The sequence below is a fragment of the Astatotilapia calliptera genome, chromosome 6 (genome assembly GCF_900246225.1).
Source record: "Astatotilapia calliptera chromosome 6, fAstCal1.2, whole genome shotgun sequence".
Taxonomy (NCBI): Eukaryota; Metazoa; Chordata; class Actinopteri; order Cichliformes; family Cichlidae; genus Astatotilapia; species Astatotilapia calliptera.
In genome coordinates, this window is record NC_039307.1 from 22634032 (window position 1) to 22659273 (window position 25242).

General features: G+C 39.4%; 2 protein-coding genes across 5 annotated transcripts; both read left to right on the forward strand.

The window, feature by feature from the left end:
* Positions 1-7173: 7173 nt before the first annotated feature.
* LOC113024239 (leucine-rich repeat LGI family member 2-like) lies at positions 7174-11757 on the forward strand. The gene is made up of 8 exons (XM_026171121.1): positions 7174-7698; positions 7868-7939; positions 8144-8215; positions 8422-8493; positions 8634-8705; positions 9043-9212; positions 9726-9890; positions 10734-11757. The coding sequence occupies exons 1-8, from the start codon at positions 7526-7528 to the stop codon at positions 11567-11569; spliced, it is 1632 nt and encodes a 543-aa protein (XP_026026906.1). The 5' UTR covers positions 7174-7525; the 3' UTR covers positions 11570-11757.
* Positions 11758-16369: 4612 nt separating this feature from the next.
* Positions 16370-24608, forward strand: LOC113024240 (coiled-coil domain-containing protein 149-like). 4 transcript variants are annotated; one of them, XM_026171122.1, is made up of 13 exons: positions 16370-16760; positions 17955-18116; positions 18231-18269; positions 19396-19503; positions 19720-19836; positions 20939-21111; positions 21709-21784; positions 21904-21988; positions 22135-22282; positions 22748-22824; positions 22946-22981; positions 23147-23221; positions 23317-24608. In XM_026171122.1, the coding sequence occupies exons 1-13, from the start codon at positions 16710-16712 to the stop codon at positions 23853-23855; spliced, it is 1686 nt and encodes a 561-aa protein (XP_026026907.1). In that variant the 5' UTR covers positions 16370-16709; the 3' UTR covers positions 23856-24608. The 4 variants fall into 4 exon arrangements, with proteins under 4 accessions (XP_026026907.1, XP_026026908.1, XP_026026909.1 ...); XM_026171123.1 differs by having other exon boundaries at positions 21709-21781; XM_026171124.1 differs by lacking the exon at positions 22946-22981 and having other exon boundaries at positions 16371-16760.
* The last annotated feature ends 634 nt before the right edge of the window (positions 24609-25242 follow it).

Below are 25242 nucleotides of genomic sequence, written 5' to 3' on the forward strand. Positions count from 1 at the left end.
CCACTGGCATAAAGCTTTTGTCACCCTCAAATCCCACTTCTGCTCTCAGTGCCACTAATGTGGTGTAGGGCAGCGGTGAAAACAACTTTAGCATATTTATTTAAGGGGTGTACTAAAATGCATTTTGGGATTCCATGGACTATGCTTTACAGTTTGGGAACACCTGGAGTAAAATATAATTGTATATAAAGTAGTATAGCTTCACCTCAACTGGTGATATTAGTAAAATAACATCAGCGGTCTAGAGTTCAAGTAGCATATAGGTAAACTGAGATCTTCTCCCATTGCTGTTGTTGACGCATTCGCCTGATAGATGAATGGATTAAGGGTCACAATTCATTAGCGCAAAAGAACGAGAAATAAAAAATGAAAATAACCCATAATTTCACTAATGATTACTAAACACCTGTAATGAATGTCATCCAGAGAGACATATCACATATGATTGACCCAACCCCCACCTCTTCCTCGCCCCCCTTCATATAACTCAAATGTGAGCTATTAAGCATTTCATAACACACGCAGGTTGAAGTGAACTCCACAAAGCTGATAAATTTAGGTAGCTATTTAAAATGGGGAAGCTGCTCATGCAAGCAAGTTGAGATCAGTTTCTTACACTGGCCACATTAAAACAGCAGGTGCTAAATCATGAGCACCATTAATCAAAGTCTTGAACGGTCCATGCGAAGACTTTTTTCGAGCCTAATTTTCACCCTCACACCTCAAATGTTGATGTAGAACAGAGGGGATTGAAACCCAATACTTGCACCGCACTGACAAGAACCATTTCACAGGGAAAGGTAAGCTGAACAAACCCTCACTCTACATTAATATAGTAGCATTTTATACTTTACAGATAATACAACACTGTGCTGTGTAGAATATAATATTTGCACTATAATACTGTCAGTGGTTTGACTGTTATTGTTTTAGCAATGTAAACTGTTTGTTGATTTACATCAATATCCAGTATTTAATCATCCAAATGCTACTGTCATAGCAAAAAATTTTCTTTTTGTAATTTCTTACCTAAATTAATGGCTTGAGCTAAACATTTCCATTTCTATGACTGTTTGTGCTCACCAGTGTGGAACTGGAGATAACTAAAGCAATGGCTTTGTCAGGTTTCCAAAATATTTTAACCATACTTTGTGTTTCTTGTGTCATAAATGAAGTTGTGGGACCTGATTTGTCAGTGAGTTATGGTTAAAGTCAAGCAACAGAGTGAGATCCACGATTGCCCTAAGTGGAAATGGGGCAGAAATTATACTATATTACACTGTAAGAGTACACAGTAGTTTGCTGTTAATATGGCATCTGCATTTTTTTTTTGCAGTTTAGCAGTATTTGAAAATGAACAATGCATCACTTTACCAGTGCATTATTGTCATTTCTAGAGGCTGTTCCACTCTGGTTATAATACAATAAATGACATGAATTAAAATGCAATCTAACAAATCTCCACGCAACTGCACCACAAGTTTTTATGCTCCATAGGAAAACAACTTAATCTAAAATCAACAACTTGAAAATGGTAGGCAAAATACATAAAGTGATGAGGTGAGATGTGCAGCTCTTTTTTTTTTATAAAACATTACAACATGCTGCTCTTATTTGTACAATCATTTAATAAAATAAATGTGGCACAACCACAACATCACTCTCACACAAAATCCATTTTAAACATGAGAATTTGTGTGATGTATATTGCTCGTATTTAACACAAACTGGTACACAGCATGCTGTCGTGACATGTTTATGTTTTAGGTACCATGCGGCCGTACTGGTGACCTTCTGACACTCACTGCTGAGCCCTCTGCAGCTTCTAAGTGGGAACAGGAGAAGTCAGAGAGCCTGAACACCTGCTGTGAAGCAGTCACCAGCCAGACACCGCACTTTTCTAGGTTAAGTTCCCTATCCTTCAAAGGTTTCATGGTTCAAAGGTTAAAAGGTCACCTTTGGATTTGCAAGTGTTGTATGGAAGTTAGTTTAGAGGATGTTATGGATTAGAGAGTTACCCTAAACCAGTGATATTGACAATTTACTTAAAGAGGAAAAGTGATCACTCTGACAGTGTCATTGCCGGTGAATAGGTTGGATGAGTGTGTTTACCAGTATCTAAATAACTAAATATAACTCCCAGATCTCAGGTGAATGATAGACTTCCCTTCACATATAGATTATAGCAGGTAAAGGTCATACTGGGTTTATTATCAAAATATGGCCTACCTTAATTTAGCAGTGAAGAAAAAACTTGTAAGGGTTTCCTTCCTCATTATAGTGACATCACTTACATGCATCCTCTCTCTTCTACACTTTATTCAAGACTCTGAGTATCACAGTTCTTTATGTAACTCATTGTTCAGTACAAGTCACTAAGTGACTTCTTAATTGGTTTGCTGGCCCTCTTGAAATCTAAAGAAACAACAGCAGTGGTACATCACTTTTATTTACAAAGTCTTACTGGGTAAATTACATTTGCTTCATTTCTCCCATCTTTGTTTTGTATTTTATGTGAATTTGTAATGGTGTACTTTCTTGGCCAGGAGTAAAAGAAAAGAAAAGAAAAGAAAAGAAAAAATATCACAATTGGGAAAGTGACATATTTATGTAAAAATGAAAAAAAGTTGATCACAAAACATATTTTAAAAAACAAACTTTGCAACATGTATCACCAACTTCCAATTAAAGTGCTTTATTATAAAGGCATAACAACAGAAAACAAGCTATTCGGTTATTTCTACTAATGTTATCAATAAAACCGAGGTTGAAAAATGGTAATTTTTATGTATGAATTTTTTTTATGTATTGTTATGTATATTCAGTAATGTATTGTAATAACATTATTAACATCAAAGGTATTTTTATACTTGTTTTAGTATTTACTAGGTTAAAAAAATGTTGGCAGTAGTTATATACTGACATACTTTTTTTATTAGTAGACATTATGAAGTGGCACTAATTTTCTTTACAAAATGTTTTTGATTGTAAGATTATATGTCAGTAGAGAGAAAACAACACAAAACAAATCCCACTTTAACAGGACTATCTCTGCTGTCTCTCAATACGTGCATTTATTACTTTGTCCCACTTTGTTCTCTTCAGGATCAAAATCTGTTCACTCCCCTGAAGTGGCATTTTTGCCTGATATGAGTGTTGGATATGAGTCAAAAGAGAAAAAGTTATCCATTTCTGTGATCTCTTTGTGTCTGTCAGAAAATGTTTCATCCTTCATCTGACACAACCAGTTACATGCCTGTGAACGAGGATAAAAGAAGACAAAGCTGTTTTTAACATTTCATTTGTTTTTAACAGTGATTCTTTTGGATAAGTCATTACGTGCCAGCACTTTAAGTTACCAAATGGAAAAAAAAGTGCAATTTGTTGTATTCAAGTTGCAGAGATATCCAAAATATGAACAAATAATGATGTTTTTAGTATGCTGGGGTTCCCAAAACTCAGACACCCCTTCATGTTTGTGTAGATTAAAACTCACGTAAAAATAAATGAAATATAAAAATGCATCTCTCAACTTGTATTTCCAGTTCTCTAATTCCATCTTAATCATTGTTTAGATTAAATAACTAAGAGATGTTTGCTCTGTATCATCTGGTGGTCCTGAGTGTTTAGGAGTACTCTAGCCTAAAAACAGCAATACAAGAGTCAGAGCTGTCGTGAATTATGCCAGCAATGGCAGACATGTACGGTTGCCCCCTTCTGGCAATGGCTATTCGGTTTCACTCATGCTGCCAGACTGCTGGGCTACCAGCAAAGGTCGGCACCTTGTTAGGACCTGGTGGGACAACTTACAGCCCTATTGTTGTGCTCCTTTTCATGAATAATGACACAAACCTGCGTCTGAAAAAACTTTTGAAGAGCAGTGTCTATAATAAAAATCATAATGAATTGTTATAAGTAGCAGCATACGATGGACAATCTTGGTTTATGTCTCTTAATGTAATGATGTGATAACTGTTATTGACTACTTCATTAAATGCAGTGTTGTCAAAACGTATTTGTCACCCTTGCATGTTTCAGATCATCACACATTTAATATCAGACAAAGAATGCAATTTTGAAATTACGATTTCATTTATTAAAGTAAAAAAGCAATATGTGACGAGGCAATTAGCCCCTAAACCTAATAACTGGTATAATAAGCCTACAATCAGTTTAACTGTATGTTAAATGTATTTAACTATACATTTAACAATTAAAGCATTAGAGTATCTTTAATTAGAGGACAGCAGATATATACTCACCAGTCATTTAATTAGGTACACCTTGGATGAAGTCTTCTGGTCATAGATTCAACATGGTGCTTTAAACATTCTGCAGATATTTTGTTCCATATTGACCTGATTGCATCACACTACCACCACATCCAACAGCTGCTTTACTGGATTGAGATCTGGTGACTTTGAACTCATTCTTATGTTTAGCAAACCAAGTTTAGATGATCTGAGCTTTATAACATGACATGTTATCCTGCTGAAAGCAGCCATCAGAAGATGGGTACCTGTGGATGGACATGGTCAGCAACACTATCAAACGAGGTGATTTTTTTTCAGTCTTGTGTTTCCCAGTTTTGGTGATGCAGTGTAACTTGTAGCCTCAGCATGTGGCGTGTTCATCTGCTTCAGGGCTTGAAGTCTTCTGTCTTCAGGAATGCTTTTCTACATACCTTGGTTGTAATGAGTTGTTCAAAAGCTCTCAAATCACCTTTCTTCCCCATTCTGATGTTTGTTTTGAACTTCAGCAGGTCATCTTGACCACGTTTGCATACCTAAATGCATTGAGCTGCTGCTGATTAGATATTTGTGTTAAGGAGCAGAAGAACAGGTGTACCTAATAAAATGTGTATATTTTAAATCAGATGGTTGTAAAGAAAAAATGAGGAGAAGAATATGAAATAGTAAATAAAGATTCAGGGCAATCACAGTTCTCAGAAATTCTCAAAACCTTCTTTTAAAAAACTCATTTTGAAAACTTTGAAGTCATTTTCACTCAAGACAGAAACAAGAATGAATGAACAAACTTTACAAACCTGATACTGTGTTAGTTTTTACTTCACCAACCCAAATAATTAGTGCAGCAAGAGTCCTGACAGGGACTAGAAAGAGAGAGCATATTTCTCCTGTTTTGGCTTCCCTTCATTGGCTTCCTGTTAAATCCAGAATTGAATTCAAAACCCTGCTCCTCACATACAAGGTCTTAAATAATCAGGCCCCATCTTATCTTAATGAGCTTGTAGTACCATATCACCCTATTAGAGCACTTCGCTCTCGCTCTGCAGGCCTACTTGTTGTTCCTAGAGTATTTAAAAGTAGAATGGGAGGCAGAGCCTTCAGTTTTCAGGCCCCTCTTCTGTGGAACCAGCTTCCAGTTTGGATTCGGGAGACAGACACTATCTCTACTTTCAAGATTAGGCTTAAAACTTTCCTTTTTGCTAAAGCATATAGTTAGGGCTGGACCAGGTGACCCTGAATCCTCCCTTAGTTATGCTGCAATAGACGTAGGCTGCCGGGGATTCCCATGATGCATTGAGTTTTTTCTTTCCAGTCACCTTTCTCACTCACTATGTATTAACAGACCTCTCTGCATTGAATCATATCTGTTATTAATCTCTGTCTCTCTTCCACAGCATGTCTTTTATCCTGTTTTCCTTCTCTCACCCCAACCGGTCGCAGCAGATGGCCCCGCCCCTCCCTGAGCCTGGTTCTGCCGGAGGTTTCTTCCTGTTAAAAGGGAGTTTTTCCTTCCCACTGTCGTCAAAGTGCTTCCTCATAGGGGGTCATATGATTGTTGGGTTTTTCTCTGTACCTATGAAGCGCCTTGAGGCGACTTTTGTTGTGATTTGGCGCTATATAAATAAAATTGAATTGAATTGAAAATTAAATTAACACTTTCTATGACATTTTGGATTTTAAAAATATCAAAAATTAAACAGAACAACTATAGCAGCACGACAGATGCTTTCCCCCCATGTTAGCAAAACAGTTGCCACAGTGTGGTTCCTCTTTCTTTATCAGCAGCTGCCCTCTAGTGGTGCACTATCTGAACTGACACACTACACTACTGACTGGTAAACAAAAGTCTGGTTACCCTTAGGCAAATCACACTTTGTTTATTTCTGAAAAAAGAAAACATGATTAAAAAAATGTATCTTCTCATGTTAAAGCTTTGTACTGCCTTTGTCCTATAAACTTAATATTAAAGGTCAGGCATTGTGTGTGTAACATGACAGGGGTCTGTAAGTCTTACTTACCCTATTAGCACTCAAGATATGTGGGAAAAGTCACTGAAACCAAAGAGACTCACCTAAGTAACTTAAAAACAACTAACAAAGTAAATATTAGGATTACATGGGGTCATGAAAATACTCCAAGAAAAAAAACAAACAATAAAAGAAGAAAACTTTTAATAAGGCAAATTAAAAAAAAAAAAAGCTCCTATAAACTAACATGATCCAAGTAATATTTCAAATCCACCATGATGTACTTGTAGAAAACAATCAGATACAGCAATCTTGAACAGTTAGAAGGCTGAAATTCATAAATTGGTTCATGGCCTGACGTCTCACCATACTTTACTTTTTTTTTTTTTGCTTGGTTTTTTTTTCATCCCTTTGCTCTCCAGAGTCAGAACTATATTAGCAAAAATTAGTTATAAAGTCACTTGTCTTTCCTCCCAGGTGGAGTTTAGTTCATTTTAATATGATAAACAAACTTTGTTAAAATTTGTTACTGTGATTTATTTTAATTTTACCCTGATTTTTGACTTTTAGTATTTCTTTTTTTGTTAACTTATTATTAAAAACAGACTTTTAGTCTCAGACTTTTTAAATAAAGCTTATGAGAATAATAATAATAATAATAATAATAATAATAATAATAATAATAATAATAATAATAATTTAAAAAAATTTAAATCACCAGGAGGGTGCATTTGGTGAACTGATGACTTTTCTGTTTCTTTTTTAATATAGGAAATGAATTGAGCCTCTGAAATGCCTCTGTACCAGTTGGTAACTACAGCTGAGAGGATAATTCATCTACCAGGTTAAAAAGTGCAATTAAATCTCTTCCTGGTATGTGGAGGGACTTTATTAGGCTATTTTCATTGGATTTGGTACTTTCTGCATAGTTATGCAGAATGTCACGTGATGAAATCCACGACAGACGCGGGCAACTATTATGACAGTATTAATACTCTCCATGGTGCTGAAAAACCGAGGTCTGTTTGTGTTTGCTATTGATTGCCCCACTTTGAATGCGTTTTTAAGTCGAGCACTTATTAAATGCATATATACACAAACGCTGCCTTGAAGTCTTTCGACACAAATCACCTCTGATCACTGACGTCCGACACCAAAGCAGCAGCCCTCCAGGACGCAGCTGCAGCCGTATCAGCCTGTGTCAGGGCTTTCCACTGTAGTGCTGCATTCTGATGTAGCCCAGCGGATACACAAACGACACGCTCAGACCTCGCGTTCAGTCGCTGTTTTTAATGTCTACGAAGCATCATGACACTTGCTAAGCAGTGGCTGGCCGGATTCGCGCTCCTGTGCATTTATGTTGCAGCTGAATCGAAAAAGAATTTCAAATGCCCTTCAGGATGCTCCTGCACAAAGGAGACCATCATCTGCGTCGGCATTTCACAGATCCCCCACACTATACCGAAAGAGATCAACTCCCTGTAAGTACATTTCTTTGGCTATGAAGAGGGTTATTAAAATCCGTCAGTGAGTCACGAGATAATATTAATACCGCATTCAGAAGAATAATTGACTCCCTGTAGTGGGATTTCGTGCCTGACGTGTCTGGTACAGACTGTTAACATGTCCCTAATGTGTTTCACTCAACAGGAGCATGGTTAATGGATCAATTGCGGAAATTACAGAGGGGATGTTTTCACTTATGCCTTCTCTTCAGCTGCTGTAAGTACCCACTGATTACTTGGTGATTATTGACGTCTTAGAGCAGTCACACCCAAACAAATAAGGCACACGGATTTATTATTGGTTAAGTTGTTTTTGGTTGCTTTATACTGGAAACCAGACAACTAAAAGTTGTTTTTTAAAGGAAAGTTTTAATATTTTAAGCTGTAGAGCTTTTTTTGTTGTTGTTTTTTACCTTTACAGGCTTCTTAATGCAAATTCTTTGACTGCAATCAAAGATGATGCTTTCTCTGGTCTGCCTCATCTAGAATATTTGTGAGTATTATTAAACAAATTCTTTCTTAATCTAAAAAAATCTCAGTCACCAACAACTTTTAAACTTATCCCAATACCCAATGCCCACACCAGTGGAGCAGAAAATCAAAAATAATAAACAGTGCACATGTGCTTTTCAGACATGACAAAATATATTTATCTCTCTCGTCATTGATAAATCTGTTCTATTACTATTCATGGAACAGGTTCATTGAAGGGAACAAGATAGAAACCATCACCAAAAATGCCTTTCGTGGTCTACGAGGGTTGACTTATCTGTAAGTTTTGCTGTCATCTTCTCTCCTAATCATGACAGCTGAAACAGCAACATTTCGCAGTTAAAGTGAAAAAAAAAACCCCCAAAAAACCAGAATTGTGTTTTTTTTCCCCCTTCTCATTCTTTGTGTTTCTGGTTTAGCTCCCTTGCAAATAACAAGATAAGGTTTCTGCCGAGGGATCTCTTTTTTGACTTGGATTCCTTGCTGGAAATGTGAGTAAGCAGTTGTTGTGTCAGCAGTGTGTATGTGGGTGTGTTTAAGAGAGAGAGAGAGTGTGTGTGTGTTTTTCTAACTGAAGCTGACTCAGACTGCACTTGGCAGTGTTCAGCATTAAATCCTCCGAGTGGTATGATATCTATCTATCTATCTATCTATCTATCTATCTATCTATCTATCTATCTATCTATCTATCTATCTATCTATCTATCTATCTATCTATCTATCTATCTATCTATCTATCTATCTATCTATCTATCTATCTATCTTCCAGTCATTCTTCTCTCTTGTCTTAATCCTTTGTTGTTGATCATTCCCTCTGTGATGCATCAGAGATCTGCGAGGCAACTCTTTCCAGTGTGGCTGTGAGAACAAGTGGCTGATGACATGGCTGAAAAACACGAATGCCACAGCATCAGATGTCTTCTGCGCAGGCCCCAGTGACATGAAGAGCAAGCGGCTCAATGACCTTCCTATTCCACCGGGCGAATGTATTTCCACAGGTGAAATAACAAGGGCATGATGAAAGGCATTTCTGTCATTCTAAAATCAATAAAAATGTTGAATAATTAATCATTTGCTCTCAAAAAGAAACAGATTCAAGGTTTGCTAACATGTTTCCTCCTGAAAACATATACATATCCACACATGCTGCATAACCTTTGCAAAAAAAACCAACAACACACACACACACAAAAAAATCACAATACGTTTATATTTGCAGATATAAGAATGAAACTGAGAGCCAAATGCCTGTTCCAAATCTCACAACAATCCATGCAGCAGTTGCTGAAATATTTTGTGCAAAACCTTATGGTCACTGCAAATGACTGTTAAAAAACATACAATCTCAAAAATAAAATATTACTAAGCTGAAAGCCAAATTTAATAGCCCTGAGTACATGAATGAGGCTTCTCAAAGCACTGAAATGTAACTGAAGCTGTGAGTATGTAAATTTTGGTGTTTTCACTTAATCAGCAAACCAGCAGTTTCTGTTTTTGTCCGCATCTCACAGACTTTGTGCGTCATCAGTCCATCCCCATTCAGTCCATATCAGCGGACATCTTCTCCTTCAAAGACGACATCTTTGTAGCGATGGCCGCCCCAAACTCCAACAGCTGCATAGTCATGGAGTGGGATCACATTGAACTGAACTTCAGAAAATTTGATAATATAACAGGTTTGATAACATCCATGAAGCTGGTAATGTTATTTTTTTTTCAGTGTCAGTAGATTTCATGAAAAGACCAAAATAGATCAATGAATGGTCCTGCATACATTTTAACTGCACATCCGAATCATGGATATTGACTAACTGACATCCTCCAGGTCTGAAAAATGAAGTAACAGTTGATAATCAAATGGCCAACTGAGACTTGATCTGACAATTTGAGACAGTTGCCATATATTTAAAATACCCAACTTTACAGAAGAACATTTAAAGAATATTTTTGTGCAAAATACTTTTTTGGTATATAAAAGTAATAACCCCGGCAGCTGTAGTCTCTGTTACATGTGGGTAATCAGATACAGTTCTTCCACCAACTCTGTGTGAAGCTTTTAACCGTGCACCCCACTGATCCTCACTGAACACTTTATTGCAGTAAGACAGGAAATGTCTGATCAAACATCATCTCCCAGCAACCTCCTGCATAAAAAGAAAGAAGGTAACCAGGGGAGCCACTGCTTAGGTTCATCTTCCAACTCACCTGACAACGACGCCTGCTATATGCTAAAGTTAGCTGATAACTAAACACTAGTTGTATAAAAAAGTGAGGCCAGAATCCCTAAAGTCCATTACATTCATCAACAGCTGAAAGAAACAAAAATCCAACTTTGTCCTTGGTCTTGTCTTGGTCTGAACTTTGGTCTTTTCATGCTTGACCATAATGATTTTAATACTGTCATCATAGAAGTCATAGAATTCACAGATAGAATTCACAGATCCTTCAGAGTACGTTAATTTTCAACTAATACTTTCATTTTCTGTGTTGTATTATTAATGACCAACTTTTCTTCACAGGGAAGTCTGTTGTTGGATGCAAGTCGGTTCTAATTGAAGACCATGTCCTAATAATAGTCACCCAGCTCTTTGGGGGTTCCCACATTTACAAGTTTGATGGTCAACAAAACAAATTCATCAACTTTCAAACTATTGAGGTGTTCAACATCTCGAAGCCAAATGATATTGAAGTCTTTCAGATGGAAGGTCACTGGTACTTTGTGATTGTGGACAGCTCCAAGGCAGGCATGTCTACTCTCTACAAGTGGACTGACCAACCAGAACGCAATGAAACTGGTTTCTACTCCTACCAGTTTCTCCATGAATGGTTTCGTGATACAGATGCTGAGTATGTTGAGGTGGACGGTAAGTCCTACCTGATCTTAGCCAGTCGCTCTCAGTCACCAATCATCTACCTGTGGAACAGGAGTACCTTAAAGTTTATACTTCATAGTGAAATCACAAACGTTGATGATGTAGTGGCTGTCAAAGCTTTCCGGGTGGAGGGTGACTTGTATCTGGCCATGGCTTGCTACATCGGTGACTCCAAAGTCCTCAAGTGGACCAACAAGCAGTTCATTGACGTGCTGCCTCTTCCCTCTCGAGGGGCGATGATCCTCCAGCCGTTCACCTTCGCAGACAGGCACTATCTTGCTCTTGGCAGCGATTACTCTTTCACACAGATCTACCTCTGGGATGCAGAGTCAAAAACATTTCACAAGTTCAAGGACATTTACGTGCAGTCACCCCGGTCATTTACTGTGGTGACCACTGACCGAAGGAGTTTTATTTTCTCCTCCAGCTTCAAAGGGAAATCGATGGTCTTTGAGCATATATTTGTAGATTTAAGCTTATAATAACTACAAAAGCAGTACTGATCAAAATATACAGTGCTTAAAAGAAATTATGAGACCATTGTAAATGCTGGCGGATTAACCTTGCAGAAACATTTAAAAATGACTTGGCAATTACCAGTACTGATAATTTAGGACAGCTGTGGGATGAACCTCATGGTGGTGGTCAAATAAATTTGTTAAGTACTGCATGTTGGTTAGTCGCTTCATAATGAGTGTATGCTGTCAAAGAAGTGTCAAATGCTGTGTATTGTACTTATGCAACTAGATTTATCGTTCTTGGTTTGAAACTAAATTTAATCAAGTTTTCTGCAAATAATGTGATATGGATTCAGAAAATTATGAAGGCTAGGTTAATGTTAGACCAAAGTAACTAAAGGCTGACAGAAATATAATATGACAATGCAACTGCATTAAGAAAATGTTATGGCAATACCAATACATCCTTAAAAAGGCTTGGCTTTTATCATAATTCTGTCAAGCCAACAAGCCAGACACTGTCCACACTAGCCAAAGATATCACAGACTATTACCCTCCTGCCCTACACAGGAAGTTAGTGAGAAGCGTGACCATTTACACCCTACAGCTGATGGTGTAGCTGTGCAAGCAAAACAAACTTTGTATGTCACGTCAAAATGAACACTGGCAGAAGCAAATCATGTTGTATGGTGTTGTATACTCTGTTTAATTTGCCACGTCTGAAGGAAAAAATGACCACCGTTATCGACATTGGTATTGCACAGATGTCACGGTTTTTGTAGTTTCAAAAAATTACAAAAACTGTGACATGTAGCCCTCAAAATTTTGGTATTTGAAAAAAGTGTGCATTTTTGAGGGTTTACGCTTGGAAGTAAAATGCTGAATGTTAGTCAGAAAGTCATGGGGAGTAAAAAAATGGACACTTTCTCTGAGAAGCCATCAAAAATTTTGAAGCCATTTCATTGCAGTAAGTGTTATGACTGCAAAGATAAAAGTGCATGATGCACAGTTTTCTTCCTTACCTGAAAACAGAATATCCATCCATCCATCCATCCATCTTCTTCCGCTTTATCCGGGGCCGAGTCGCGGGGGCAGCAGCCTAAGCAGAGAAGCCCAGACCTTCCTCTCCCCAGCCACCTCCTCCATCTTATCCGGGGGAACACCAAGGTGTTCCCAGGCCAGCCGAGAGATATAATCTCTCCAACGTGTCCTGGGTTTGCCCCGGGGCCTCCTCCCGGTGGGACATGCACGGAACACCAACCCCAGGAGGCGCCCAGGAGGCATCCTTTTCAGATGCCCGAACCACCTCAGCTGGCTCCTTTCGATGTGGAGCAGCAGCGGCTCTACTCTGAGCCCCTCCCGGATGGCCGAACTTCTCACCCTATCTCTAAGGGAGAGGCCAGCCACCCTTTGGAGGAAGCTCATTTCCGCCGCTTGTATCCGCGATCTCATTCTTTCGGTCACTACCCACAGCTCGTGGCCATAGGTGAGGGTAGGGACGTAGATCAACCGGTAAATTGAGAGCTTCGCTTTTACACTCAGCTCCCTCTTCACCACGACGGACCGGTGCAGCGTCCGCATCACTGCAGCCGCCGCACCAATCCGTCTGTCGATCTCCGGCTCCCTTCTCCCATCACTCGCGAACAAGACCCTGAGATACTTGAACTCCTCCACTTGGGGCAGGAACTCATCCCCGACCCGGAGTGGGCACTCCACCCTTTTCCGGCTGAGAACCATGGCCTCAGATTTGGAGGTGCTGATCCTCATTCCCGCTGCTTAACACTCGGCTGCGAACCGTTCCAGGGCGAGCTGGAGGCCCTCACCCGATGAAGCCAACAGAACCACATCATCCGCAAAAAGCAGAGATGAGATTTTGAGGCCACCAAAGTGAAAGCCCTCCGCCACTTGGCTGCGCCTAGAAATCCTGTCCATAAAAATTATGAACACAACCGGAGACAAAGGGCAGCCCTGGCGGAGCCCATCACCCACCGGGAACGAGTCCGACTTATTGCCGGCAATGCGAACCAAGCTCTTGCAACGGTTGTATAGGGATTGAATGGCCCGTAGCAATGGGCCAGACACCCCATACTCCCGCAACACCTCCCACAGGACACCCCGAGGGACACGGTCGAATGCCTTCTCCAAGTCCACAAAACACACGTAGACTGGTTGGGCAAACTCCCATGCACCCTCAAGTATCCTTGAGAGGATAAAGAGCTGGTCCAGTGTTCCGCGACCAGGACGAAAACCGCATTGTTCCTCCTGTATCCAAGGTTCGACTAGCGGACGAACTCTCCTTTCCAGCACCCTGGCATAGACTTTCCCAGGGAGGCTGAGGAGTTTGATCCCCTTGTAGTTGGAACACACCCTCCGGTCCCCTTTCTTAAAGATGGGGACCACCACCCCGGTCTGCCAGTCCACAGGTACTGCCCCTGATCTCCACGCAACATTGTAGAGGCGTGTCAACCAGGACAGCCCTACAACGTCCAGAGTTTTCAGGAACTCGGGGCAGACCTCATCAACACCAGGGGCTCTGCCACCAAGGAGTTGTTTAACTGCCTCAGTGACCTCGCCCCCGGAAATTGGCGGGTCATCCCCCTCATCCCCAGACTCTGCTTCCTCCTCGGAAGACGTGTTAGTGGGATTAAGGAGTTCCTCGAAGTATTCCTTTCACCGCCTGACAATTTTCTCAGTCGAAGTCAGCAGCGCTCCGCCAGCACTATACACAGTGCAGGTAGAGCACCGCTTTCCCCTCCTGAGACGCCTGACGGTTTGCCAGAATCTCTTTGAGGCAGTCCGAAAGTCTTTTTCCATGGCTTCTCCGAACTCCTCCCACACCCGAGTTTATGCTTCAGCCACTGCCTGAGCCGCATTCCGCTTGGCCTGTCGGTACCTGTCAGCTGCCTCTGAAGTCCCACAGGCTAACCAAGCCTGATAGGACTCCTCCTTCAGCCTGGTGGCTCCCTTCACCTCTGGTGTCCACCATTTGGTTTGGGGATTACCACCACGACAGGGACCAACCACCTTGCTGCCACAGCTCAATGCAGCATCTTCGGCAATGGAGATGCTGAACAATGTCCCCAGTCTCCCTCGGAATGCTGTCGGCTTGCTGCCGGTACGTTGGGGTATGTTGAGGGGAGATTAGATCTAATCTACCCTCGGCTTGAAAACAGAATATTACTAGCTTTAACCTAACTCCACTAGATTTATATCAAACTACTTTATGGCCATGCTACTGAGTGCCTATTTAATAGCAACATAACATACATTATTTAGTTTTGATTCCTATGCAAAATGTATGATACTAAGTGTTAATATGGAATAATAACCATAATGTCTATTGTGTGCTACTATGTACCTTTAAAGCCTTTGTAGGAGGCCTTTTCATTCAGTCAAAAAACAAGCGTTCCCTTTTCTTTACAGAACGTTTGATATTTGTCATATATTGTAAAGATTTTTTTTTCACACATTAAACAATATTGGAGCCTGATTTTTGAAAATTGACAGTTAGATAAAAATGACAAAATGCCAACTAGTATAATCAATGTGTTTTGATAGCTTTGATAACAAGTTTCTCCTTTAATTATTCCTAATGCACTACCAACAGTGATGTATACATATTTTTTCCCACGTCATTAAAAAGTAATGCTGAAAAATAATCATGTTTTTCAGATCTTGAATCCCATGTAAGAACAGTTTGTGGAAATGGATTAAAGAACATTTAACCACACGTGTTGTATTAAATTGTTTTTCCATCATGTTTTGCTGATGTAAACATGAAACCATTAAAGTAAAGATAAAGTGTTGCAGACAGCATGTCTTAAACTGAATGTACTGTCCGTGTTTTTTGATTAGCATAAGGACAAAGACAGAATCTCATGTTTTGTTGATTTTAGGAAACAAGAAGATGGATAAAGTATTGTGATAGTGTGGGACAGTTTTCCCTAGTAGTAGTGATTATGGTTCCTTTTATAACCCTGACTTAAATTGCTCGCCACTTGTCTACAGCATGCCATCCACTGTATAAATGATTATTCACTGACCAATCTTAGGGGTTTGTGCTTTACACAAGAGCGTCATAAATACAACTTCAAGCCAAAAAAAAGGGGAAAACTCACACCAAACAACCATATAACAACAACAGCACTAGTATAAAAAGGTTTAAGGTTTAGTCACATTTGACAAAGAAAAAGAAAAAGTAATTTAAAGGTTTTCCACGGTAAATCACATCAGGCTCAAAAATACTGTTTATTTGACCTGTATGGTAGAATTTTGGGACACAGGAAGCTCAAATGGCTATTGCATATTTATTCAGTTCAACAGTGCAGTTACTTTTAGTCTTACAGCATCACCATCATCATAATCATTATCATCAACAACAACAACAATAATACTTTAATCTTGACGACATCTGATAAAATGTCATATTTTGAAATAAAATATAGAGATCAGCTGTATGCTGACAGCGTTAATGCCTGCCTTCGTTTTAATAAAGTTAAACCATCTTATTTTCATGATTTGGCACTAGTTAAGCAATAAAAAACAAACAAACAAAACAGAGAAACAAGTATTTTTACCCCAATTCTTATTGACTATTTTACAAATAGAGGGACATTTATTGCCTAATACAGGGGTGGGCAATTCCAGGTCCCGAGGGCCGGTGTCCTGCAGGTTTCAGATCTCACCTTGGGTCAACTCACCTGAATCACATGATTAGTTCGTTTCCAGGCCTCTGGAGAACTTCAGGACACGTTGAGGAGCTAATTTAGCCATTTAAATCAGCTGTGTTGGTTCGAGGACACATCTAAAACCTGCAGGGACACCGGCCCTCGGGGCCTGGAATTGCCCACCCCTGGCCTAATACATCATTTGTCACGCTCTCTTACTTGTTTAGGGGTGATTACTATAATAAACACACACAACAGCTCAGCTGTTAGGCATCTCGTTCCGTTTTGGTTATTTTTGTTTTAGTCTCTTTCTGTTTTACGAGGTTCTGTAAATGCGACGTGACGCTTTTCTGACGTCGAGACGGACGGAAGTGATGCAAATCGCGTTTCTCGATCGCTTTAATCGGGTTTGACTCTGATTTCTGCAGATGCAGAGGGGTGATGCTTCTGTGAAACTCACTGTGCTTGGGTAACCTTTGTTCCGCCGCAGGACGCGATGGATCCGTCCAGGAGGAGCGAAAGTGACTGGCAGGGGCTGGTCAGTGAGGTGAGACTGCGAAGACGCAGAAAGGACGAGAATGAGGAAAGAGCGTAAAAAACCTTCACTGACGCACAATAATTGTGGGACAGGTGTCCTGACCGGCTAAAATACTGTGGCGTACATGATCGTTTCACTGTTTTAGTTCTGTCTGCTGTCGCTTGTTCGGATCCACTGAAACACTTGTGTCCAAATTAATCCGAGCTCACGGGATTAAATCTCAGCTGCTGTGGTTTCTCTTACCTGCAAGGACTGCACATGTATGAGGAAGAAGATTTGAGTTTCCTTGTGCCTGCTGAGCCCGTTGCCTTGAAAAGTTACTGACTTGCACCACACTGCGAGTTGCAGCTTTAATGAAGAAACACGTTCAGATGGCTGCATATCAACGCGTTTGCTCGAGTATTTCACTTGAGTGCAGTCAGTGTTGAACTGCTTTGCATTTAAGCTACTGGAGTAGTTTTATCCTAGTCTATGCTTCATGCTACTATTTTTGTCCACAGCTTTGGTTGTGCAATACTTTGCAGACATACACTCATTAGCCACTTTATTAGATACACCCTGCACTGGGTTGAACCCCTTTCCTTTCAGAAGTGCCTTAATTCTTCATGACATTAATTCGACAGAGTACTGGAAACATTTTGGTCCATATTTACATGCTAGCATCACACATCCATGATGTAAAGCTCCTGTCCCACCATCTCTCTCTATTTGACTTAAATCCGGTGAATGTGGAGGCCATTTGAGTACAGTGAACCCCTGCTCAAGAAACTAGTTTTCACAAAGGGTCAGAGGGCATTGTAGCCTCGGTTTCCTGTTCATAGTTGACAGGAGTAGCACCCTGTGTGGTCTTCTGTGGCTGTAGCCCATCTGCTTCAAGATCTCATGTATTGTGCATTCAGAGATGCTCTTCTGCTTTTGAAAATGTTTAACCAATACATCAGATGGACAAGCAGTTAAAATAACAAGGAGCTGCAACGCAAACCGTTGGTATTTTTTTTACCATCAGAAAACGTTTTTGTGCCACTATAGTAGTGTATATATGTGGGTTGTTTTGTTTGTTTGTTTTTCTTTTACATGTTTCACAGTGCATTTGGTCTTTAATGATGACCAGAGAACTCTTTAGCCCTCAAATAATCAAATAACGTTATATTGACTACATGCCAGAAGCTTTTGTTTTTCCTCAAAACCTTGCTTTCTCTGCAGTTCCTGGTTTGTAAGCGGAAGTTGGAGAGTAAGAAAGAAGCTCTTCTGATTCTGTCTAAAGAGCTGGACACCTGTCAGCAGGAGAGGGATCAGTACGAACTGATGGCCAACCAGCTCCGTGAGCGACACCAGGGACTCAAGAAGAAGTACAGAGAGCTCATTGTAAGCTGATCTGACTCCGTTTTAAAAGCTGCATCAGAGCAGAGGATAAAAACTACTGCTATTAAACTTTGTGGCATCTAATGACAACTTCCTTTGTCTTTGTGTCACTGACAGGATGGAGATCCTTCTCTGCCTCCAGAGAAAAGGAATCAAGTAAGAGATTTAAAAATGCTAATCACTGCACGCAGAACTGTCTTAACTGTACTTTGATACACTGGCATTTCACAGTGATGCTGGAGACTTTCAGCAAAGTCAGTAATGTGGTCACAAGTTGGAGATCTCTTTGGATGGGATGCTTAACACTTTACTACTAATATTTACTCCTAACTATTAACATCTCTACGGCGCTCTTTGTTTGACAATTACAGCAGCTTTATCTTAGAATAATACATCAGATCTTTGCCTGTCTATTTGTCCACAAACTTCTTATCCGTATCTGATGTTAAGATCTCATCATGCTTCTTAGCATGAAGTGCCAACATCCTAAAATGATCCATTTTTATCTATGTTCCTCTAAAACTTTATAAAGTCATTGTATCGTTTTATTTTTACGATGGTAACGTCTGATTTATATCAACAAAAGTTGAGTTTTGTATTATATATTTATCGCGTTACCTAGAAACCACTTAGCAACAAGCTCAAATCACCCAGTTTTAGTGTTTATGCGCCTACAGTACAGCACCTTCTAATGGGATGGTATCATTTTCATTTCACAGTCAACAGCATGAACGGCCCAAACAGTGCTGTAGCATGGGTGTGTACTACTTATCATAATGTGTCATAGCATGACACACACAATGTTCTCACAAGTTGCTCTCTGATATAAAACTGTTGGTTAATGACACAGTAACAAAGTCACCACTGAATGAATCACAGATTTAAAAAAAAAAAAAATGTAATGACGATTTTATTTTTATGATGCATTTGTTTACATTCAAACTCAGTGTGCTTAAGATCAACAATAAAAACTGAAAAAACAAGAAGAACAAGAAAATAAAACCTTAAAAGAATTTAACCTGTTTTCTCTCAAAGATCACACAGAAGAAGAAAAAGATTTGGGAAACACATTTAACCACAATTTCTTTCTTTTCTTTTCTTTTTTTAAAGAATTTTACGTTTGCTTGTTTGAACCTAATGTTTCAAATTGGAATGATAGAAGCTCATTTTTTTTCAAGTACATTATCTGTCGGGCGCTGTACCTGGAAGACTTCTATATATATATTCACAAACCAACTTGACAAATGGGGCTAACATGTCTCTGTATTTACTTCATGATCAGGTGAATTTAGCCCAGCTACTGACAGACTCCAGAGAGCGAAACTCTCATCTGTCCGAGGAGGTGAAGGAGCTGAAACAGCGACTACTGGAAGCTCAGGGTGATAACAAGGTATGTTTCTAATGTATATTTGCTGAATCTTTGCCTCTCATTATTCATAAATACATTTCCAACATACCTTTGTACACTTATTTGTCAGTCTAAGTAACGATCAAGTGGATGAGCCTTGTTTATTTTAAGGACAGGTTTCAAATTGTACTGTACAAACACACCAAAGGTGTATAATTGTAGCTTAGTTGAGACTTTTCTTACTTTGTGCTATCACAGCTTCTACGGATGACCATCACCAAACAGAGGCTGGGAGACGAAGAGGTCGGCGCCCGACACTTTCCCGCGCATGAGCGAGAAGATCTGGTCAAACAGTTAGAAAGGGCGAGAGAGCAGGTGAGAGCCCCCTGCTTGATTTTGACTATTCAGCTGATATTCACATAATGGTTCACTTTTTTATGATTTACATTTATTATATACATTATATACTGCCATTTAATAGTTCTAATTGGTTCTTGCATTAGAAAAAGAAAGTTTATATTTATTTATATTTTATTTTTATTTTAAAAGCAACCACATGAACCCTATTTCCATTTCAGCAAACCCAGTGTTTTCACCCTTAGCTGTCACAAGGTCACCATATCAGTATCAGATGAATATGATTTAAAAAGTATGATAGTTTAAAATATCACATGAGAAATAAAAGTGTTGTGCAGGAAAAAAATGGAAGCGATTAGCAGTTTTCTTTAAATGTAGGTGAATATTAAAGCTGCTAACACTGGTGGCAATTAGATTTCTTTAAGCTGTGACACTTATTAGATGCTGTGCAGCGAGGTTGCATATCCCTTTCTGTCAACCAGTAATTATACTTTAGATAGATGTAAATATATGTCAAGCACAACATGTACATTTCATCCAAATTGGATTGAATCTGTCCCTTAGGTCAGATTTCCTGTTGCCAGAAGGTGGAAGGTGGCGCTAGGATTATAACCGAATATTTGCTTGCAGACCTCTTCTCTTAGCAATAACGTAAAGCTTGGGGGAGATCCGATGATGTTCGTCTGAGTTATAGATGAAATGGCTGACAAAATATCAAAATTCACATTATTTAGCATTTTGATTAAACTGACCAAATAAAAAGCCAGTTTGATTCTGAAGGATCGGCATTATTTAGTGTACAACTGTAAATGGGGGGGGAAAGAGAACACAAAAATGCAGGAACGGGGTGCTAGTTAAGCTTTTATGCATAGCCACAAGTGTCATCAACTTTAAGCAATTCTGCTGGTTGTTCAAAGTTTAATTTGTTTTTTGAGTACGTCAAATCCCTCAACAATGGATTAATTTCAGGAAATAATACCGGTAATAAAATTTGGAGTTTCAAGGAGGTCCTCGCATTAGTTAGTTCCACTTTTAATGAGAAGATGATATATATTTGACAAGAAGAGACTTGTATTGCTAGATAAAATTGTCCTACATCTTGAATCTTGTTTGGGTGCAGAACGAGGTGCTGGAGAACAGCGTGAAGTCGCTCACGGATGAGCTGCAGGATGTTCGAGCAGAGCGGGACGTGTTTCAACAGAAGGCTCATCGTCTCAATGTGGAGATGAACCACATTGTAGGGAATGATGATGTCCGCATCTTAGACATCGACGCGCTCTGCATGGAGAACAGGTTTGTTGCTCTTTTAAAAAGATCATTTTAAGTAGTACCTCTGTGATTGGCTGGCATGTTGAAGCAGTGATTTTCAAAAGTCTATTCATGTACACGTGCTGTCTTGCAATATATAGTTACATACACTGATCAGACATAACATTATGACCACTGACAGATCAACTGAACAAGACTAATTATCTCTTCATCGTGGTACCTGTTAGTGAGTGGGACGTATTAGAAAGCAAGTGAACATTTTGTCCACAGAGTTGATGTGTTGGAAGTAGGAAAAATACGCAAGCATAAGGATAGTTCAGGCTCTGGCCTCTTTCACCAGGATGATGCACCCTGACACAAAAGCAAAAATAGTTCAGGAATGGTTTGAGGATCACAACAACAAGTTTAAAGTGTTGACTTGGTCTCCATATTCCCCCAGATCTCAATCCAATCAAGCATCTGTGGGTTGTGCTGGACAAATAATGAGTCTAGGGACAAATGGGGTCATAATGCTGTGCTTGATCTATATATACAGAATTTAGATAAAGATTTACTGAGAAATTCTTCTCTACTGTTGAAACAGGTTAAACTGAACAGCATTTGTGGTTTCTGACATTTCAGGTATTTGCATGAGCGACTTAATCAACTTCAAGAAGAGGTCAACTTGCTCAAGACAAATCTGCTGAAGTACAAGGTAGTTGTAGTTTTTTTTTCTGTAATTTCATATATATTTATTGTATGTTATCCTTTTTTTTTTTTTTTTTTTTTTTTTTTTAAACTCTTTCTTTTCTCCAAACTGTTTCCTGCTGATGTCAGAGTGCCCTGGAGTGTAGGAAGACCTCTAAAATCAGTGGAAAGCCCAACAGCAGTGCTCTGACTGGGGTGCTTTCTGCTAAACAAGGTCAGAGGAATCATGCTAGTTCAAACATCTACACTTTCTATTATGCACATATTACCCTTTAAATGTGTGAGTTCAGTTTTATTCAGTGTCTCGTGGGAAATGATGACTGCTGTTTCTTTTAACCGTGCCTCGTGACGTGCTTGCAGTGAAGGAACTGCTGCTGTCTGAAGAAAACGGCTGCAGTTTGCCGGTGACTCCTCAGTCCATCTCAGACCTCAAATCTCTCGCCACAGCCCTGCTGGAAACCATCCACGAGAAAAACATGGTGATTCAGCACCAGCGCCAAATCAACAAGTACTAAAATTCAGACTTCACTCGCACTCTTATTATGTGCTCCATAGATCACGGGTGTCAAACTGCATTATAAATAAATGCTCCTGTAGTAAATGAAAGAAATCTGTTAGCATGAGTTGGTGGACTTAAATTGTAAGAAATAAATGTGTAAAATTACAGAAAAAGCTCTGGTGTGCCGTTGCCCAGACTGTTCTGCAGAACATTTTTGTTAAGTCACAGAAAACTTTTTGTTTTGTTCTTAGTATAAATGGCCTTGGAGTCTTTGCTATTAATAAAGCCTGCAAAATTTATGAAAATGAAGTTAATAGTTCATAATGTATGCCCTCCTTCACATTTTCCAAGACTGCCAGGCTGATTCTGCCCCCTAGGCCTTTTATTTGACACCCCAGCTGTAGATTTTTAGCCACTTCACTTCTTGATGTAATGATGGGTCAACTGCAATATCCTTTTTTTTTCCCCCATTAGGATTCTTGGAAATCGAGTAGCCGAGCTGGAGAAGAAACTAAAAACACTGGAGATGTCCGGATTATGGAGCCTTCCAGGTTATTATAATTGTCTCAATATACTGAGACATGTGCATATCACTCTAACCTGTGCTAAGAATACTGTTTTTACAATAATTCCTCTTCCTTTTTCTGCCCTTTTGCTTCTTGCAACCTGGAGGCCTGACTTATAATGTGTCTCTGGGAATATGCGGAAGTATGTTTCTCCAAAAACGATGTCATCTACGTCATAAACGCTCAACTTAATCTTCTTCTCATATCCACCAACACTTCTTATCGCTATCTAATCCAACCTTTTTTAAGTAGCTGTTTATGTGAACCACTTTTCTGAAAGCTTACTTTGACTGTTTTGTGATAACAGGGGGAAGAGACACCATCATCCTGAACACGCAGCTAGTGGATTCGACCGATCCATCTGATTCTCCGGGACAGAACGGTGATTATTCAGTGGAGTTATTCCTCTCTTGGTCAACAGCAGTTAAAATAGGAGCTGCATTTCTTGAATGTTATTTTTCTGATTTGTTCTTAAAGGTGACAAAAGGTCAAACAAACCAGCTGAGCACGAGAGCTCTCCAGAAGACAGTGTAACACCAGCTGCGTCAGATTTTCAAGATGACGCACCAACACCATCATCGTGTGTCGAGGCCTCGAACCAAAACTGCTCACCACAGTTGGATGAGCAAGAGTCCTCAAGGCCTCAAACAGAAATGCCAGCTAGTGAGGAGTGCCAGGAAAGTGGCCAATCACAAAGCACTGCAGTTTTTACCAGGTTTGCAACAGAAGAGGGTCTGAGTGACTCCAGTGCTGATGTGAAATACTTGAACAGACCTGATCCCTCAGACCCCGGCCACTCACAGCAACTCTCAGAGAACTCAGTCCCAACAGCTGGAGGAGAGGAGGAGTCAGATGAATGCACTGTAGGGGGGGAAAGTGTTGAAACAGAGTGTAATGTAATAGAGAGAAATAGTCACGTTACATCATCTACTACTGTGTCTACTGCAGCCTCCGAAGAGCAGCAGGAGGACGTCCTGACTACCGCGGATGTTTGCAGTAGTCAGGAGGAGTTGTGATGTCGCACAGCATTAGGGAAAAAACCAAAACTAATTAAAGTATTTACAAAATCCATAAAGCTCTTTAATTATTTTTTAAATCAAAAATCAAAAAAACTGATAAACGAATCTTTGGAAAACAGCATATTAGATTTCAGATGAGTGTGAATGAATCAACAGTGACTCCTACCAAACTGAAGAGTATTAACGATACTCTTCAGATGCTCTATTGTATCTCTGCTTTCACTCGGTGCATTGTCTGAGTTCTGCACCACCTTTTGAACTGATGTCAATGTGACCTAAAGTAACTGGACACCGGTGATTCGTCATCCCCAAACCATACTCGCAGGAGTAACAATATTCGCTCCTGTGAGAGTTTCTCTGAGAGTTTTAAAACGTTCATTCATTCACTCGCACGTTTCATGTAGTCTGCATATCTAATGTGGCAAAACAGTGATTTCTCTTTATTAACACCAGAAAAGATGCATGCATCAGTGCTGTATGTGTTATACTTAAAGGTTTCTTTCTGCTTTTTGAAGGTAACATTTACAGAGTTGTCTGCTTTAGGCGTATGAATTCTTTTCCTTATTAAATCACATAATAAAAAGGAGTTAATGATGATCTTTTAAATGACCTTTGTTAGGTCATGAACCGGCTCCTTACTGTCAAGAATTCAGCCCTGGCATGATTTAATTCAGTCACCACGAGGATAAAAGCAATTTGACAAAGATGACAGGAAGCACTGTGTGCTTGTTCTAAATACGATGTGCCCAACGTGAACCAAGCACAAACAGACCTTCTGCTTTACTTAACATTCGCAGCGTATAATCAGCAAAGCCGCATATGACAACGCTATGAGTTCATGAGACCGTATGATGATGTGATATGTCAACAATGTGTAAAAGCTAACAAATGGTTAACATTCAGAGACTACATGTTCTAGTAGTGCTCATCACATCAAATATTACGAAACGGTCAGATAATGTACAGAACAAGCAATATGTTATCAGAAAGTATAATAAAAAATGTGGTTATGATCTGAGAGGAGAGCTAAAAAAGAAAAAAAATAGGGTGAACAACAAAGAAGAGCTGGTTCAAATTAACCTGTGCAGTGAATTTGTGGAATAATATGGAGAAGGGTTTTGAAAATGTGCACAAATATAAATCAGTCTTAAGAAATTATACATGGAAAAAAAAACACTTATAAATCAGTATATGGAAGCAGAGTATTAAATATTAAACTCTGCATGGATATTTGGGTTGAACACTGTGAGGTGATATGATGGTTATACTGTGCATAAAGATATAAAAATATTTTTAGATTGTTGTATAGGTACATTTATTTATAGATACAGGTATATATTATGCTCTCTAACCAAAAACAGACATATGATTTAAACAGGAAGTA